Source organism: Aythya fuligula, chromosome 4, assembly GCF_009819795.1.
Source record: "Aythya fuligula isolate bAytFul2 chromosome 4, bAytFul2.pri, whole genome shotgun sequence".
Taxonomy (NCBI): domain Eukaryota; kingdom Metazoa; phylum Chordata; class Aves; order Anseriformes; family Anatidae; genus Aythya; species Aythya fuligula.
In genome coordinates this window covers 71388454-71406220 of record NC_045562.1, presented here as the reverse complement: position 1 = coordinate 71406220, position 17767 = coordinate 71388454, and the positions used below count along the sequence as shown (strand labels likewise).

The following is a 17767-nucleotide window of genomic DNA, read 5'->3' as shown; positions in this document are numbered from 1 at the left end:
CCCGAAGGGTTCAAGTTCTGTTTAAAAAAAAAAAAAAAGAAAGAAAAAAAGAAAAACAACAAAAAAAATAAAACACAAAACAAGAAGTATTCTTTTTGGTAAATATTTCTTAGAAAATCAAAATGTTAAAGCAATTTGTTTAAATGATTCTTTAAAAAAAGACAACATTCCTGTAAAGTAAAAATATATATATATCTAGAAATAGAATATAATTTTTTTGTTGTTTTTTTTTTAAAAAAAAAGACATTCAGTATCACATCAGCGGATTCTGCTCAACTCCCCGTCCGCCTCCTGCGATACCCGCTGCTCGTTAAGGCAAAACATCAGGCTGGCACCGTTACCACAGCTGAATCCAAGTGGCTCGAGGTGAAGCAGAGCGGGCAGCGCGCCGGCATCAGCGGGGCTGCTTCTCCCTCACGCTGACCGAGCCGTCCTCCATGCCGAAATACACCACCTCTGCCATGTTGATGAACAGCCCCGTCTCCACCACACCTGGGAATGAGAGCGTTAATGCTGGAGCCATCAAAGGTTCAGAGAAATGTATCCAGCCTGGGTGATTTGCATCAGCCACACCGGGAACACCTGGGAAGCTTTTTCCCCGCAGCCAGCCCCCTAGGAAGCTCTCTGGAGAGTAAGAAACAGCTCCCAGAGCTCCCCGTGATGTTCACACCACCCCAGCCACCATTTTTACACTAACACAACCACAAACAAGGCATTTTCAGACAGCTCACAGGAGTCAGAGGAAGCCACACAGCCATAAACTTAACCACTTTAGCTTTTAAACATGTCTGAAAAATTATCTTCTTGGAATACACCTGGGTAACGCTTGTTCAGATATTAAGAGACAGCAGATCTGCTGCTGCCTCTGCAATTTGTAGCCCATTAGCAGGTATGCTTCTGGTTGCATTTAATTATGTAATTATGGGGTGCTCTTAACTTCACAGTGGTCACTGAGCTGCAGCCAGAGCCCATAAACACCCAGGCTCGTGGTTTCCAAACCAGGCAGGTGGAGGATGCAAGCCAGTGCCATGGGTTCAAACAGAGCCTCCAGGCTTTCCTCCCAGCCAGCAAAAGACTCCTCTAGGAATCAAACCAAAACTTCCTCTGGGACAGGGGAGAAAAGCCAGCTTTTCACATTGCTTAAACCTTTGATACCACAGAGATTACAGCCACAGAAAAGACCATGAGAAGCTAATCACACTGTCTACAGGGAATTAAGGGCAAAATGGATTTGAGGCCAAAGATCAAGGAGGAAGAAAAAAAAAAAAATAGCATCAAAGCGATGCTCGTCCAGTCGGTCCTTCCTTATACAGCAAAAAGAAAAGCCCAGGGATACCATCAGCTCTGTTTTGAGGCACACAAAATCCTCGAGCATCTTTAACACTGGCAGTTTGTAGCGATGCACAGCTCTGGAGCCCCCAGAGACCTTCCAAGGCGGCAGCTTGCTGGTGCACGTGGCACTCAGCATGCCAAAACCCTGGTCCCATAACGGACCCAAAGACAGAGGCCACCAACACTCAGAGCCAGCAGTGAGACTGCTGGGTGAGCCCACGCACGCTGCCTAGGATACGGAGCACTGCACGGGGACAGCCCAGCCCAGCAGCACTCTCTGGTTCATTTACACCAGCCACTGGTTTGTTTAGATCTGCTCCTGCCAAAGGTCTGAACCCGCCATCTACTGTTGGCTGCGAGCAAGTGCCAAGTAATTATTCAGACCGCAGACACCAAGACAAGCCAGGGCAGAGGTAACACCCTGGCAGCTTGCTCCGAGAGCTGGAGAAAAGAAATTGGGTTTGTTTTCAGCAAGTCAGCCTTCCAATAAGCACAGAGAGAAGCAAAGCCACTAAACAGAAGCAGTTTTAAGTTACTGGGGACTCTTCACCAAGCCTAAATTCATGGCCTCTGGCTGGTCTTGTTTAAATGATGGTGCCAGGACAGTATTTTGCCACTTTGCAACAGGATCCCAGCCTGTTCCTATGCGTTCTGGCAATACACGAGCAATAGTAAAGCTAAAGGCAGTCCTGCTGTGTGCTGCAGGGGTAGGCAGTTATCTGGGATGAACTCAAAGATAAAAGATACAAGAATATGTATTCAAAAATTGGCCAGATTCAAGAGCAGACGTTTGCTAAGAACTCCAGACGAGATGGCCAGAAGAGGCTGAGCCAGGCTTCATCTGCTCAGGAGTCCTTGCAGAGAAGCTGTTCCATTTGGAAACAGAATCATTGGCCACTGCTTCTCTTTTGCACATAAACAGCTGTAACAACAGGTACGATATCCTGCAACCTTACAGCAAGGTGAGTCCCCAGGACTACACAAGTAATGAGACGGAGCTGTAAGCAGTTTCTGAATAACACAGCCCAGTGCAAAAATGAAAATAACGTAGCCCAGTGCAAACCCCTCGTTCCTGAGTCCACCAGTGGCTCCATTAAAAGCTTCTTGCTAAATGGACATGAGGAGAGTAAGGAAGAGAATAAGACTGGCATGACTAAAATACAAAATGGTATACACGCACACACATACACACATTATCCCAAGGTTGGGGCTTTTCTAGCATGGACCAAGCCTTAGCCAGTGTTTGGTTTTTAGTTACAGACATTACCTGGTATCATTTTGATGGCAGTGTTCACTTCGCTCCATTCATGAACCTTGTCAAACTTCCAATCCAGGATGAAGTTCCCGTTGTCCGTCACCACGGGGCCCTGGGAAGCAAACCCATCTGTCAGCACCTTGAGCTCTTTTCCTACCAAGCACGGCAAGGGACTGTCACGGCCTCGCACCGGGAGCTGTCCCCGCTGCACCAGTTCAGAGAAAGTCATCGTTCAAGTAAAGGAGGGCAGTGCACTGCTCCAGGAGAACAATAAGCCTGTAAGAAAAAACATCACCCGAGGCAACTACGCCTCCCGCATTCTTCTGCATACAGTTCACAGATAATCATGCAGAAGCTGGAAATAATAATGACATGATTTCATCACTGTGATAGAGGATCCTTTTTGCAAGAGTAAAACCAGATGAATGTCCTAAAAAGGCTTGGTAAAAATACACGACTGAGGCCAAAACAAGACCCTCCACCCCAGCAATATGGGTGTGCCATGTACTGCTGGATGCTATGTGGAGGTTTTGGGAGCTGAAGGATTGCTGGCCTTCAGTGTCCCAGATGTGCTCAGCACTCTCAAACCCCAACAGTTGGGTCCTTTCAATAATGACATGACAGCTAGGGCTGAGAACAAGATGTCTCAGCAGCTTGGTGCAGGGTTTGCGACCACACATGCCAGCAAGGACCACGGCAGGAAAAAAGCATCCTCCAAAGTCAGGGCTCGTGCTGGAGCAGCACCAATGTGCATTCCCGAGAAAGGCTGGTCTCAGTTCATGGACAACAACTGGTTTGCTCTTCTCAGGCTCCTAAACACAGCCCCTCAACCTCTGGTCAGGGGATTAAATGCACCAACACCAAGTACTCAGCCTTCAGGCGTTAGCTCCAGCTTTTTCCTGCAGACAGCTCTCTTTTTCTCTGGCTAAGCCCCACTGTCCCAGCCAGGATAGGACAGTGGCGGTGGAAACAAAGCAGATTTGGTTTCAATTTAGTGCAGCTCTTGCTCTGTGTAACACTCAGGAGCCTGGGATCACCAGGAGCTGCCCATATAACACATTGGTGGCACAGACTGCCCTCCAACCCCCAAACATCCCTGCAGAGCAGCAGGTCAGGTATGTGTGGGTGAGATGGAGGCCCCAGCAGGACAGAGAGGGATCCCACAAGCACAGCAATGTGCTGTGAACAGAGAGACCCAGAGCAGCCCTCAGACGTGGGCTTGGCCATCCCTCTTCCCCTTGTTCGGGGCTGCTTGCTTTGAGAGGGAGGCCAGAGAGGCCTTCCATGAGCAAGCCCAACATCTAAACATGCAGTTCATTAACCGAAGTGTAATTGGGGGAGAATTACACAAGGGACCAGATTTAATCAGACAAAAAGTCACATTCAGGTGGCTCCTTTGGGCACCCGGGGCCGATCAGGGCCACTCACCGCTTTGCTAACAGCCATCCGCAGCTCTGCAGCACCCCCGAAGTTCTTGGTCAGGGCTCTGGTGACAGGGACGTAAGCCATGGGGATGACTTCAATGGGGATTCCCTTCTTCCACTGCTCCCCGAGACTCTCTGATTTTTTCCTGAGGACACGGTTTGAGGCGAGATTAGTGTCAGACATTACACTGCTACCACCATTAACATAACACACACCAAATTCTCTCTTGCAAATCCCTCAGGTGTAAGGCTCTAGAGAACAGAGCACTCAGTTTGCACTTGCACGTGTGCAGGAAGAACAAGTTTAATGTGCAAAGCTCTGCTCATAAGCCCTGTTTTTACATACTTTGGACAAACAGGACAGAAATTGGCTTCTCTACAGCCTCATGGCTGCACGCACAGAAGGGGAAATTTATTCCGTGCTGACAATCACTGAGCTCAGAAAGAACAGAGCAGCAGCTTCCCCACAAGCCCTGCTGACTCGTAAGCAGAGGCCTGCTGAGTTGAAAATTAAGGCAAAAAGGCCAGATTCAATCGCTGAAGCACTGGGAATCAGGCTCGTCTCCACTTATCCCCGCTCCCCTGACCTGCTGGAAGAACTGTGATAGCCTAACGTGGGACCATCCAAATCCTCCCACTAGACAAGAGGTGTAACAAACCGTAATATTTACCTGTAATCGGCAATAACAATGAAGCATTTTGCATATCCTGCAACTATCTTCTCCTGCGTCAAGCAGCCACTGCAAGGGAATAAAAGAAAACGTCAGAAAATGTCAGAAAACATCGGACTGCCCCAAAGCCACCCACCACCGGCGCCCCACGCAGACACACAGACAGCAAGGCTCACCCGCCACCTTTGATAAGGTTGAGGTTTGAGTCCACCTCATCCGCTCCATCGATGGCAACGTCGAGCTGTAGGGAGAGAAGAAATTCGGTGTGGAAACCTCACCCACACGGCCTCAAGGTGCTGCTCTCAGTGAAGACCTTGCCGTCTCAGGGGACCACCCGGGGACAAGCCCTGCGCTTTCTGGTCACCTTGTGGTGTCAGTGGTTGGGATTTGGGGGCATTTGTGGTCTTTGTGAAATGGAGGAGCCCGGTTCAACAGCCTCCTGGCCCACAATCCCTGCCCAAGTCACCCTAAAACCCAGCCTCTCAGCCGGACCACTGCTTGAGCAAACTAAAAAGCTCAGGGAAAAAAATAAACTAAGCCAGTTTTCTCCCATCCTGCAGCTTTTCTCCCCAAGGACAGATGAGCCTGGTGCTTTAGGAAGGGCCAGGCTGAAGGCAAGGCAGGTGAGGCCTCGGTCCCGCATACCTCTGGATGTCTGTCCAGGTCACTCAGCGTTAAGCCGTTCTGCAGGATCAGCTGCCGGGCCTGCGCACCAAGAACACAGCGAACACCAGTTACCAGGGGTAGGGAAGGAAAACAGCCTTGTGGGGTCGTTCCCCACACCACAGCAAGGATGGAGGCACCCTGGAAAGCCTGCAGGGCTCTGTCCTGAGCTCACAGAGAGCCAGCAGCAAGGCACGACAAGGAGGAAATGCTGCTCCCGCACCAGGTTCTTTTGTCCAAATAATGATGGTTTGAACTCAAAATGCTCAGACGGTGCAAAGGGAATGGCCTGAGTGCAGGTCTCTCCATCCTAGACAGCGGGAAGGCCCGTCAGCTTGGTGGGAGACACCTGTGTCTAAGCATGAGGACACATATAGGATTTTTGATTCCCGTGTTTTTAATTTCAGCTGGGACATTATACTCCCCTGCACCCATCTAGCCCCTCAGATTGCTTTTGTCTGAAAAATGGGAGCAGGAAAATGAATTATTTGCACCGTAGCGATGTGGAGCTAATGATGAAAGTGCTATTCATATCAGAAAGAAACAAACACCAAATGAAAAAGCAAAAAGGAAAAGCACAACTCATGGCAAAAGTGTGGGAAGCCTCCTGGAACAGCTCTTTGGTGGCCCCGACAGACTTTTACTGAAGTAGCCGTGCATTTCCCTCTAGTGGCAACACGACACAGAGCACCTGGAGCTACTCTCCCCTTGGTCCACCTGTATGAATGTAAGACGAAGCTTACAGAACCTTAAATGGGTTGAATTTTCCGTTGCAGATCACTGTTTGAGTGACTGTCCCTCCTTGCATGAATTCTGCTCGAGTCTGAACTTCCCGTTGTGCTGTGGCTATTCCAAGAAACCTGGATGAACTCCTTCCCAGCAATTTTACCCACTTAAAAAGTGCACCAGTCACATGTGGAAACGCTAAGAAGGATTAGCCCGTGATAGCCCTGGCAATGAGAAACAACTTGTATCTTTTATATTTCTATATCACTTCATAACATGCAGCTTTAACACCCATGGGCTGAGGGCTCTTGATCAAACTGTGCACTGGGATTGCCCCGAGGGCTCCCAAAGTACAAAAAGATCCCCGTCAGTGGGTGTACATTGGTGGTGTTCGTGTAGGAAGATTTCAGGGATCTGGGAATTGAAAGCATTGGAAAACACTGTGCTGCACATGCAGGCCAGATCCCAAACAGGCCCAGAGCGAGCGGCGTGGAAACGAGGTGGCTCTCCTCGGGCCCTCTGCTTGCAAGGCGATGAGAGCAGGCCGGCAGAAATCAGCAGCAGAGCTCCCACAACAGGGGGCAAAGTGGCAGGACCTGGCAGTGAAGGGTCGCTGCCCACAAGGGTCTGGCTCCGTGCTCTCGCACGCGTCCGGGTGCAAAGAAGAGACAATGAAAAAGCCAAGGGACGGATACTTACCCCGGCACTAGCTTTACTGATGGTGATGGAATCACCCAACCTTACAACAGGGAAGGGAGAAGAATAAAAGCCCACTGAAAGCAATTCTTCCTTGCCAGTGACCTCAGGCAGCCATTTACACCTGTACGTAGCGAAAATAAGAGGCTGTTTTGCTGACCTGGGAACGTTGCCCTGCGAATGGGTTGAGGTCTGAGAGACTGCACAGGATACGAGGCAGCCCCACGTTTGGGGGATTTGGGCTCGTGCATGTGTGACCTATCTCCTCCCTTTACCAGCAACCCGGGTGTTTTACTGGGAAGAAACTTTGTAATGTTACGTGAACAATCCCAGCACTTCAAGGCAGGGCAGGCTCCAGCCCACACTTGCCACGAAACTTTTATCAATATTCCCTCCAAGACCTAATAACGTAATTCAGAAGAGTTTTAATACATTCTGACAGCCCATGGCACCTCAGGATAGGGATCAGTTTAGTCAGATCAAAGAGAGGCCATCACTACAGTGTATGCATGAAGCAGAAGCACGGATACAGGTTGAAAAATATATATTTTTTACTTGTTTCCCTTTGCAGCAGTTTGCTTTACATCCAGTTTGCCACTGGTCGTTTGCAACTGCTGAGAAGAGAGAGCCTCACGTTTAAAGAGCATCTGCAGGGCACAAGGGTATTAAGTTTTCATAAGGTTTTAGGATAATTTAGGTTGGTCTCCATCCAACCTCCAGCTCACAGCAGGGTCAGCTACCAGGCTGCTCAGGGATTTGCTACACAAACCTCTGAAACTGCGCACGGCCCCTCTGGGCAGCCCGCCTCACCGTAGGATTGTCCTCACGGTGACAAAGTTGTGACAGAAGTACAATCCCAGAATCCACATCAGGACCAAGGAAAGGACAAATGTCCAGTTCCCAGACTGGAGTGTTGCCACCCAGCCTTGAAAACCCCGCGGGTGGCTGGCACCGTCTCCTCTCTACCCTAAGGGGACAAGGTGCACAGCTGCTCCTCCGCAGCTGTGTTTCCACCTCAGGGAACAGAGGCAGAGAGACCAAAGGCATTTGCCTGAAGGCACAGAAGCAGCTCAAAAGCTTCCTGAGCAGCTCTGAGTTTTACCACAGAGCCACAATTCTCCCTCTCCCCGCCAGCTTCTTAACAGCTAGGTTGGTATGAGCTGATCCCTGCAAAAGTTGCACTGCAAAGGAAAAATTAAGCTGATTTCTCTCCCGCAATCTCTTGTAAAATGCAGCTGATACATGCTGTCAAGCTCCTCCTGAAAACACAAGAGCTTGCACCGTGATTTTCACAGCTTTCAGGGCCTGGTACAGAATGAGGGAAGGAGACTCAGCATCTCCAACGTGTTTTGCATTACGAGCCTGCTTCACCACAGCCAAAGGAAAGACGTTTGTGAGCGCCTGGACTAAAAGAAAACAAAGGAGGAAGCGCTTACCTGAAAGGATGTAGGGATGCAGACAATTGCCAGGTTCTCTTCTTTAACCCGCTCGGCTGGAGGAAGAAAGCAGAAGCCTTGGTTTGTTCGTTGCAGAAGGAAACACAGTGCAGCAACTCTCGCTTTAAGGAATCAGCTCAGAAAAGCCGCTCTGAATCACCGCAATTACTTGCTTGGCTTGCAAATAACTCAGTCACGCTCAAAACACCAACAGGTGCCACCCTGCAGAGGCTCAGGCTCTGTTTCTGCAGCGGTGTTTGAACACCCCCCCAGCCCCGGACTCCACGAGCTGTTAACCTTTGGCTCTCCAGCAGCGGAGAAGCGAGGGTTGTGCCTCATCAGCAGCTCCTGGGACACAAGCCCCGCTCCCTTCTCTCGCTCCATTAGACAGGTTTTGCTGTGCTCCTTGTAAACAGAGCTGCAGCAGCTGCCTGAGAGGTTTTCTGGCTCGTTGCCTTGGGGACATCGCGCCCATTTCTTATAAAACATTTAAATATACGGCAGGGAAAGGATTAATGAGGCACGGTATGCCGTGAAACGGAAGGAAAGATTTCTTCCCCCGGGTTAATTTCAAATGATGAAAATCTATCGGTATGATATTGCTACGGCCAAAAATGTGATTTTTGTAAATACAATGCAACAGCCAGCTCATCAGAGCGAGCACGTGGGCCACAGGCTTCAAGGCACTGCAGCCCTGCAGGGATGAAATACACAGGGCCATGTGCTGCTACAACTCACATCTCACTTTTCTTTTGAGATCGATCCCGTGTTAAAATCGGAAGTGGCCGTAACACTGAGCCAAACCCAGGCAGCTGAATGGCAGCTCCCGAGCCACCTCCCAGGACATACAAAGGCGTGGGGTGATGTGGGTGCGACAGGCAGGTCACACCGTGATCCCTCCTGTGCCCTGTCCTGCACTCTGCCCGAGAAGCTGGGAGTCACTTTGCAGCCACTCTGCAAAAATGCGTTCGCTTCACTTGAGAATTTTGCGAAGAGGCTGAAAATTTCTGAATCACACCCCAAGCAAATCTGCACCTCGAGGCAAGCAGATCGACCTAGCTGCGGGGTATAAAAAAAGGTGAAACAGGATTTCATTCCTTGCCCTGTTCACACCTCAGCAGGATCCTCAGCATGAAGCAGCGTGAGCTGCATGCGAACGGGTTAATGGCAGCAGAGCAGCTGCAGGGCCCGGAGCCACAAAGCAAGTCGGGACCGGGCAGAGCTGGAAGGCTTTTAGCTCCAGTTTCCACTGGGCGCCAGTAAATCGCATCGCCTGGCCCTGCGGGGAGAACAGGTGGAAAGCACGGCCCCGCTGAGCAAAGCCGAGGGAATCAGTCCCTTCTCGGGGCTCTCTGTGCAAAAAGTTTGGAGCACGAGGCCCGGCTGTAACCTCCGGCTTTGAGCAGGACAGGGCAGCGGGGTGAATACACCCAGTGTATGAGCATGAGCTCTACGTACGCCTGGTTTCCAGTTATTTGGGGCAGCTGGACAAGAGGACTTTCTGCAGGAGGAGCGATGTGACAGGGAGCACCCTACCTAATCGATGCACGGCGTGGACAATCGTGGAACCGCTTCCGATGCCAAGAACTTGATTGTTCTGCAAATCAAGGAGAGAGACAGGAGAGCCGTTAGTGGGGCACGGTGCGAGGCCTCTGCTGTTCCACCAGACTGTATTTTGGGCACGTGCAAGGGGAACTTTGCCTGGAAATGCCCGCTGACAGCGTGCTTCAGACAAGGAGAGGAGCTCGCTCCAGCGTGGCGGGACTGCTGCCTGCTCTCCCTGAGGGATTTTAAGCAACTCACTCACTTCTCACAGGACCTGAGCTCGCTAAGTACCGCTGTGTCTGGCTCTCGGGGTGCTCAATGCACGCTCGCTGCTGGTTGCTGGCAGCGCCAGAGGCAGCCTCAGCAGCAGCACATCAGGGCTTGAATTCCAACTAATCCTTGAGGGACTGTGCCGAGGGCAGCCAAAACAACAGGATTTGTCCTCCCCCACAAAAGCCCAGCGCAGAGCAGGAAGGAAGCCTGGGAAACACTCGCACAGGGTCTCACGGCTCAGCCTCCCGGCACTCCCAGCCAGCAGCACGTCTCCTTGAAACAAGCAGCCCCGTTTGCAAGCCCCAGCCCCGGCACAGGACGAGTCTTTTCCTTCCGAGAGCAGGCAGAGAGGAACGTGAGCTCCCTGCGGTTCACCAGCAGGCAACGGCAGCACTTCTCCTGCCGGAGAGCTGGGAGCTTCCCCCAATACCACAGAGGAAGAAGGTGAAACGGCCTCCAGATAATATCTCCCAAAGAAGCCGCACAGTAACAGCAGAGAGCTGCTGCCAGCGGGGTTGTTAATAATGCTGGGCATGCACCAGCAGCCGAAGCAAAGCAGTTCCTAGAAGACACTAACACCATCCCCTAACACAGGGCACGGAGCTGGCTGCAGGAGGCTCCGGTAACAGCCCTGAAGGATGAGTGAGCCTGGCAGCGTGTGCTGAAGAGGATCACGTTTTAAACACAGCTCGGCCCTGGACTTTCTCTGCTCGTGGTCCGGCTCCAGGATCGCTGCGGTCTCACCCGTAACACAGACACGTTTCTAAAGCACGCCGCAGGCTGAGGGTGGTTGGGCGCAGTCGTGTTGCCTGCCCCAGAGGATGCTTTGCTGTGTAAACCTGTGTTTTATTACCAGCTCAGCCTCCCACCCAGCAAGAACTGCCTGTGGCATCTTGCACGCTCATTTTCAGTGTACTTGCCCCAGGTTTGGACGGGATCCAAAGCTTAAATTGACTTAAGGAGGCACGGTATCACCACAGAGATTTCAGACGCTAAAGACTTCCAGCCAGCCAGAAGTGCAGGCACAGAGCTGCTGGGTGTTCCTTCTCGGATGTCAGGCAGCTCTTCCTCCGTGAGCAACAAGTCAGAGCTCAGCAGATGTGGACAAAGCCACATCTGCAGCATTTCAACCGGCTGAAACATTACTGGGACGTGAGCCTGCCTGGAAAGGCAGAGCTCAAGGCAGGTCACCCTCCCCTACGATTAATGACTTCCCTTCCTTCTGCAGCTTAATAGCTTAAAAAAAAAAAAATAAAGTTCTCTGAAACCCAGCACACAAACAGCTCCAGCTCTTCCTAACCACCATGACTCTGCAAAAGAAGGGGAAAGCAACAGATCACGGCCACGTGCTTGCGACACTGCCAGCAGAGCTACGACATGGGAGAAGCCCAACAGCTCCCAGGGCTTCTCAGTTTCACCTGCCTGGCTGGCAGAGCCCAGCAGAGCAGCTGCAAGGGGCGAGCAAGGCTCGTTTTGGCCATGCAAGGGGCAGTTTCATCTCCTTGACCTCATCTCTGCAGGCTGGGACAACTTTTTGGAAGCCCTAAAGCAATGGTGAAAGTCTCGGCATCAGCCACCCCATTGTAATGAGGTGGGAAGAGCTCACCAGGCTCATCAACAGAGATAAAATTGAAGTTGTTTATCAGTAAGGAGGGGCAAAGCACCCTCCCGTAGGAGGTGGCAAGCCTTTGGGCTAAGCAGGTTTCCCAAAATTCACTTTAAGCCATTCTAAAGCAGTGCTGTCACAACCCCTGACCTACCACGGTTCCTATCTCTCCCTTCTAAGCTCCAACCGTGCCCAGAGCAGGGGCAAAACCAGCCCAAACCCACAAAATTTTAAAAACGGGTGCCCAGCAAGCCTGCCCTGAGCTACAGACCAGCAACACCTCACAGGCACGGCCAGTCCAGCACAAGTTTCCAAGATTTGGATTTACATGAGCAAAGAACTGGAGATGAGCAGCACGAAGGCCGAAGTTTCCTCGTGGGCATCTTCAGTCCTCTGTGGCGCTGGAAGAGCTGTATACAGGCAGAGCCAGCTGTCCCCAGGCAGCTTAGGGCTCCATGCTACCTGCACTGCTCCTGTTTGAGCTCCTCCATCCCTGTGTCTGCTCGAGGTACCATGGGTTCTGCTCTCACACCTGCCCAGGGACAAGCGCTGGGGGTAAAAACACTGACCTGGCTTTAATTCAATGAGAAAGGAGGAAAAAGGAAAAAAGGGATCCCTTCCTGATCCCCACCTAATGCAGCTGCTGCAGGCTGCCCAAGGAGCTGATGTTAGGGAGGGCAGCCCCAGTGCCATGAGCTTGCAGCAGAGCCATGCCCTGCACAACCCAGCCCCAAACCCAAACCCAAACCCAGCAGCACCTTCCACACGTGCCTGGCACACACGGGAGGCGATCTGCAGCTGTTTTTTTGGGAATCCTACTGCTCCCTCTGCTAGCAGCGATAGCAGCAACGGCCAAAAGCAAAACTGTCGGGCAAAGCAGCTGCTCCCTCCCGATACAAGCTGAAAGGGAAATGGGTTTTCTGCAATAGCTGAGACCATCCAGCTCTGGGGGGACTCCAACTTGTTTCCAGCCAGCTTGCAGAGCAAACATTGCGATATTACTCCCACTGCTGCCTCTTTCATTATTAGCCAGGCCCTGAACTTCAACCCGTTGGGACAGGGCCAAACGTCACCGTTACGTTGTCCTGACCATAAAATAGTGCAAAAGTCACGACTCAGGAGTCACGTTTTGCCCGAAAGTGCACCCACTGCATGACACCCCGCAGTGCCAGGCACGGAGCAGCCCCGCTCCTGGTGGTCAAACCCTTCACAAACCCACACGCTGTGAAATTTGGGGCTTGCTTTCAGCAAGGGAAGGAGCTGATGCCACTGCAAATCGGGATCTCCCCATCCCACTGCCAGCTTTGCAGGGCGCTGCGGGAGGACGGAGTGGCTGCAAAGGAAGCAAAACACTTGTGGGACACCAGGGAAGCTGCTGGCAATCAGGCTGGGGGCAAGCAGGGTGGAAAAAGGGATTTTTCCCTCCCCGAGAGTGCTAATATGGACTTGGAGCCCTACACCCCTTCTTCAGCGCTGTTGAAGAGATGGTGAGATAACCCATGGCTCAGCGATAACCCACTCCCTGATGTTAACCCACTGCTCGACAACAACCACCGAGCCTCCAAATGTTCCCCACAACCTACCCCAAAGCTGGGACACCTGCGATCCCATCCAACCCTTGATGGGGTGACCCAAACCCTTCGCCCCTCTCCCTCCTGGCATGGGGCTGCCACCCCCACAGGGCTCGCTGGGCTGGGGGGTGACGAGCCTGGGGGCAAGCCCAGCTCACAAGGAGGGAAAGCAGGGAAAAGCTGGGGGTGTCCTACCCAGAAAGGGGGGCTCGGGGACGAATTTGGGGACCGGGACGGGACGGAGAAAGCAGCCGGGGTCTCACCTGGACGTGCCTGTCCACCGCTGCGCAGGCTGCCAGCCGCTTGGCTTCCTCGGCCATGGTGCCAGCCGGCCGCCCGCGGCTGAAAGCTGCCGTGTCCCCGTCCCTATCCCTGTCCCTGTCCCCGTCCCTGCTCCTGTCCCTGTCCCTGTCCGTGTGTCTGTCCCTGCCCCTGCCCCTGTCCCTCCCCGGCGGCCGGGCAGCCAGGGCGGTGCTGCGGAGCGGGCCGAGCCTGCCGGGGAGCCGCATGCCGCCGCGGCCCGCCCCCGGGGGGCTCTCCCGGCCGGGCTGAGGCCCTGAGCCGAGCCGCCTGGATGCCTCCCACCTCCCTCCCTTCCTCCTTCCTCCTTTTCTCCTCCTCCTCCTCCTCCTCCTGCTTCTGCGGCAGGCTGGGACTTGTAGTGCGGCGAGCCCGGGACTACAGCTCCCAACAGTGCCCGCTTGGGGGAGCGGCTCCCGGCTGGGCTGTGGGGTTGAGGGGGATTCCGGAGCCCTTCACAGCCTTTATCAGGCTTTTTCAGCCCTTCACAGCCCTTCACAGCCCCCGTTCCCCGCCTGGCAGCCGGGGAGCTGCCCCCACAGAGGCAGTGTCCCCCCCGGGACAAATGGGGACGTGGATGGGACAGGAGGTGCTGGACCTTGGGGCGGCCGGCACCCGCTGCTGCTTCTCCCAGTGTAAAACTCAATGGGGTTTGCCATCAGGGAGTGCATAAAACCTTTTTTTTTTTTTTTTTTTTTTTTTACTTTTTCCGCATTTTTTCCCCCTTTTCCGTGGCTTGTCAGCTGCTGACACCATCCCCTAGACAATCCCAAGCCCAAACCTGGTAGCCAAGCTGAGGCCAGGCACTGGTACCACAAAAAAAAAAAAAAAAAAAAAAAAAAAAACCCCTTTCCAGGCTCCATCCCATGTAGGCAGCTGGGATTTGCAGGTACAAGGTCACAACGAGTGGAGAATCTTTTCTTATTTGCACAACAGAAAAGCTGCTGTTGACTCTTTTTATTTTTTTTTTTTAGTTCTGCACATGACTGACTTGTTCTGCTGCCAACCCCTGCAATTCCGCTGTGATTTTTTAAGGCTAGAAACGTTTCCTTTTGTTTTCCCTGGGCAGGCACGCCAGCCTTTGAACAATGGGGCCTTATTTCCACAATGGCTCTATTATCATCAGCCAGGCTTATCGGAGTGAGCTGAGGCCTTACCTTTCTGTACAGAGCAGGTGACTCGCTATTAAGAGCATGTGACTGCTATACAGAGGAGCCCAGAGTTTTGTTTGCTGGCAACGATTTTTCCACAAGATACACGTTTTAAAGTCCAAAAACGCATGGCTAATGAAATCTAGATTTCAGAAAGAAATCCCTCCTGAGTGCTGTGTTCTCCCACAACGCCTTAATGTTGAAGGAGAGGCTGACTGGGTTTGGGTGTCACTCCGTTCGGCATCCTAAGTGTTTGACTTCTGCTTGGAACAAAAACCAGTCCTGGGGTTTTTACACTGAATCAGCAAACCCACCTTTACATGCGGGAGCCTCTCAAATCCCGCCTGAGTGAGGAGTGCTGGTGCTGAAGTTCAAGACGAGGTGATAAACATGTTTGTAGCCTCAAAGCAACCGCTGCTGGCTTTGGCTTGAAACACATCCCGCAGTGCACGTGCCCGGAGGAATGCAAACATTTCCACTTACAGATAATGCTGCTTTCTGTTAGCATTTTCTCTGAATCGGTCAGTGAGGCACAGTTCCAGTGAGCGCAGGAAGATCTTTCCCAGAATATTCAATTTCGGGTGTGCTGAGACTTGCCTGTGCACAAAAAAGAGGGCACTGGACCTTTTAGAGATGCATTTTTCCTAAGTTTCAGTGACAGCCAGCTCTATTTGCAAAGGGCTCAAAGTCATTCTGTACAAGCCTGTGTTTGCCCCTTGTCAAAGCCGCTCTGGGAGCCAACACTCATCCTCTCTGCTTCATTCAGTACAGAGGGAGGCGTTTGAACCTGCTTTGTTTGAATAAATGTTTTCCTTGTCGAACAGGGTGGCAACTGCAGGATGTTAACCCTAGCAAAATGCCACACTGATGAGCAGGGAAGCGTGGCCCGTCGGGCTGGGGAGGGTGGCTGCATGATTCTGGGAGCTGATTTTTCATCTGAGGCTGAAATTACACGTTAGGAAATCACAGGGTAGGAGAGAGAACAGCTTGCTGTTGACAAAAGGGAAGATTGTGCTCCTCACTCCCGTCACCCACCATCCATTCGGGTCCTGAGTACACAGATTTTGCTGGCTCTGCCATTTGCCCAGCCCCTGTGCTGAACCGATTGCCACACAGGTGAAAAGAGCAGCTTCTTGCCAGGTGTGTGAGGTTGAACCGGCTCAGACAAACTTAGCACGTAACACCTCCCTGAAAGGGAATTTTATAACTAGTTTAAGCTGCTCCAGTCTAAGCACCGTCCCCAAAAAGGAGTGTTCCCACCCTATGGTGGGGAAATATCCATTTGCCAGCTTTTCCTGCTACTTCCATATGTGGGCAACGAGCTGATTTTTCTGAAAGGTAAAACAACCAGGAAAATCAGAGGTGGTTTTCCTGAATTTGTGCCTGTATGAGGAAGGCAGCAAGAGGCAGTGGGAAGGCTGTAAGACCGTCTTCTGTAACAGGCTTAGCCCAGCTTAAACCTATTGCAAAAGTGTGTGCTAACCTGAGTGAAATCCTAGCGAAGGCACAGCAGTCTCAGGGTGTCAGATGTGTTTATCCAACTGTCTGTCTCATTCATTTCCTAAGTGGCGTGAAACAGTCAAAAAGATACAACCAATAAAGGTAAAACTTCACAAACACGCAGGAGAAAACAAGTGGAAGCATTTTAAAGCATTCATCCTTCCAGGCAAACTCTTTTTCTGGTTGGCAGTGGCTCTCCAAGCCTGTTCTTCCACTCACATCCCAGCAATTACATTCTTGCTACCTAATTTTTTTATCCTGCAAACTGCAGTTCGGTGGCATTTCTCCTGGATAACACCTGCTTCCCTTCCCACCTCTGGTTTGATCTGGTGCTTGACTTTATTCTGCTTATAAAAGATATCAGCAAGGGTGCTGATATACTAATTCCAATATATGCAGTATTTTGCGAGCCTGAGTTTTCCTGGGGGAACAGCAGGCTACAAATAAATCATTTTTCAGGGGACTACTAATGGCCCTTGGTACAGGGCAGCCACAAGGTGGCATGCTGGGCTTTCACTGCTGTGCCTGGCTGCTCTGCGAGCAAGTTATTCAAGAAAAGCAGGCAAGATCTTAAATGGAGTTATGTAAAGCACCCTTCCTATTAACATCCATCGTCCTGCAAGTACAGGCTTTGATTTCCAGCTAAATGTCTGGTTGGATCTTAAGTTATTGTCATATGATTGAAATAGATCTCTTATGTCACTCAGTCAAAACAGAACGGAGCATGTGAGTCATGCTTTGCAAAAAGCAGGAAGTTTGGGTTTGTTGGCACAAGATTTTAATACGGAGAGAAACTTATACTGTTGTAGTGCAGTGTTTGGCTTAAGGATTTCTGAACAGCATTGCCAATGTAATAGAAAAATTAATTTCCAAAACAGAAAAGTGAGAACGGATTAGGATCATCACTCCTTATGCTGCAGTGGTAAGGTGTTTAGAAGAAAACATAGACTCACCTGCAAACTGTTGGACCCCTTAACACAAAAAGCAGGAATTGGCAGACTTCTGATCTGGGTGGGACAGGAGTAACGTGAGAAAATGAGTTAATGCTCGTGGGTGTGATGGGGACACTTGCACAAGGCTGTTACTGTTTTGCCTTAAGTGTAATAAACCCTCCTGAATCAGCACAAAGGTAGAAGTGCAAGTCTTGTTGTGAAGGAAGCATTTAGATACCCTGAAATGTGCTGGTGTCTGTGGCTGTTGAGTATTTGTTTCTAAGCCACTGGAATAACTGGTGGGAAAATAAAGAGTTTCCTGCAAAAAGCGTAACACAATGCTAAAATTTTGGGCACAATCTATAAATACAATGGAGTTTTAAATTTAAATACATTAGAGTTACCCTTCAACGTGACTGTTGAAAGCACTGCTATGCAAGAAATGTTAATTTAAATGGGAACAGGTGCAGGGGAGGGCTAGTGAGATGAACGGGGGAACAGAGAGCCAAAAGTGTAAGGGAAGAATAAAAGCCTTTGGCTTGGTTTGCCTAGCAAAACAGACGGAATTTGATTACTCTTTATAAACATATGAAGGGGTAGACACTCAAGAAAGAAGAGTTATCTAAATAAAGAAAATATTAGCAAAAGACCATATGGATGTAATAATAAAGTGTCATTTGAGTTAC

General features: G+C 51.0%; 1 protein-coding gene across 1 annotated transcript; it reads right to left on the bottom strand.

Moving 5' to 3' along the window:
- Positions 1-223: 223 nt before the first annotated feature.
- RPIA (ribose 5-phosphate isomerase A) lies at positions 224-13600 on the bottom strand. Its single transcript, XM_032187530.1, has 9 exons — positions 13462-13600; positions 9740-9800; positions 8204-8259; positions 5328-5387; positions 4859-4923; positions 4683-4751; positions 4016-4157; positions 2600-2699; positions 224-492 (listed from the first exon to the last, which is right to left on the bottom strand). Exons 1-9 carry the CDS (start codon positions 13516-13518, stop codon positions 395-397), a joined length of 708 nt encoding a protein of 235 aa, XP_032043421.1. The 5' UTR covers positions 13519-13600; the 3' UTR covers positions 224-394.
- Positions 13601-17767: the final 4167 nt, after the last annotated feature.

What these genes read in the sequence shown, in the direction of transcription:
- RPIA (XM_032187530.1), bottom strand. Translation starts at nt 13,518, where the DNA reads ATGGCCGAGGAAGCCAAGCGGCTGGCAGCCTGCGCAGCGGTGGACAGG. An exon ending in ACCTGGACAGACATCCAGAG is followed by an intron (nt 4,924 to 5,327) that starts GTATGCGGGACC and finishes CTCTCCCTACAG; the next exon opens with CTCGACGTTGCCATCGATGG. An exon ending in GGATGGCTGTTAGCAAAGCG is followed by an intron (nt 2,700 to 4,015) that starts GTGAGTGGCCCT and finishes TTTGCTTCCCAG; the next exon opens with GGCCCCGTGGTGACGGACAA.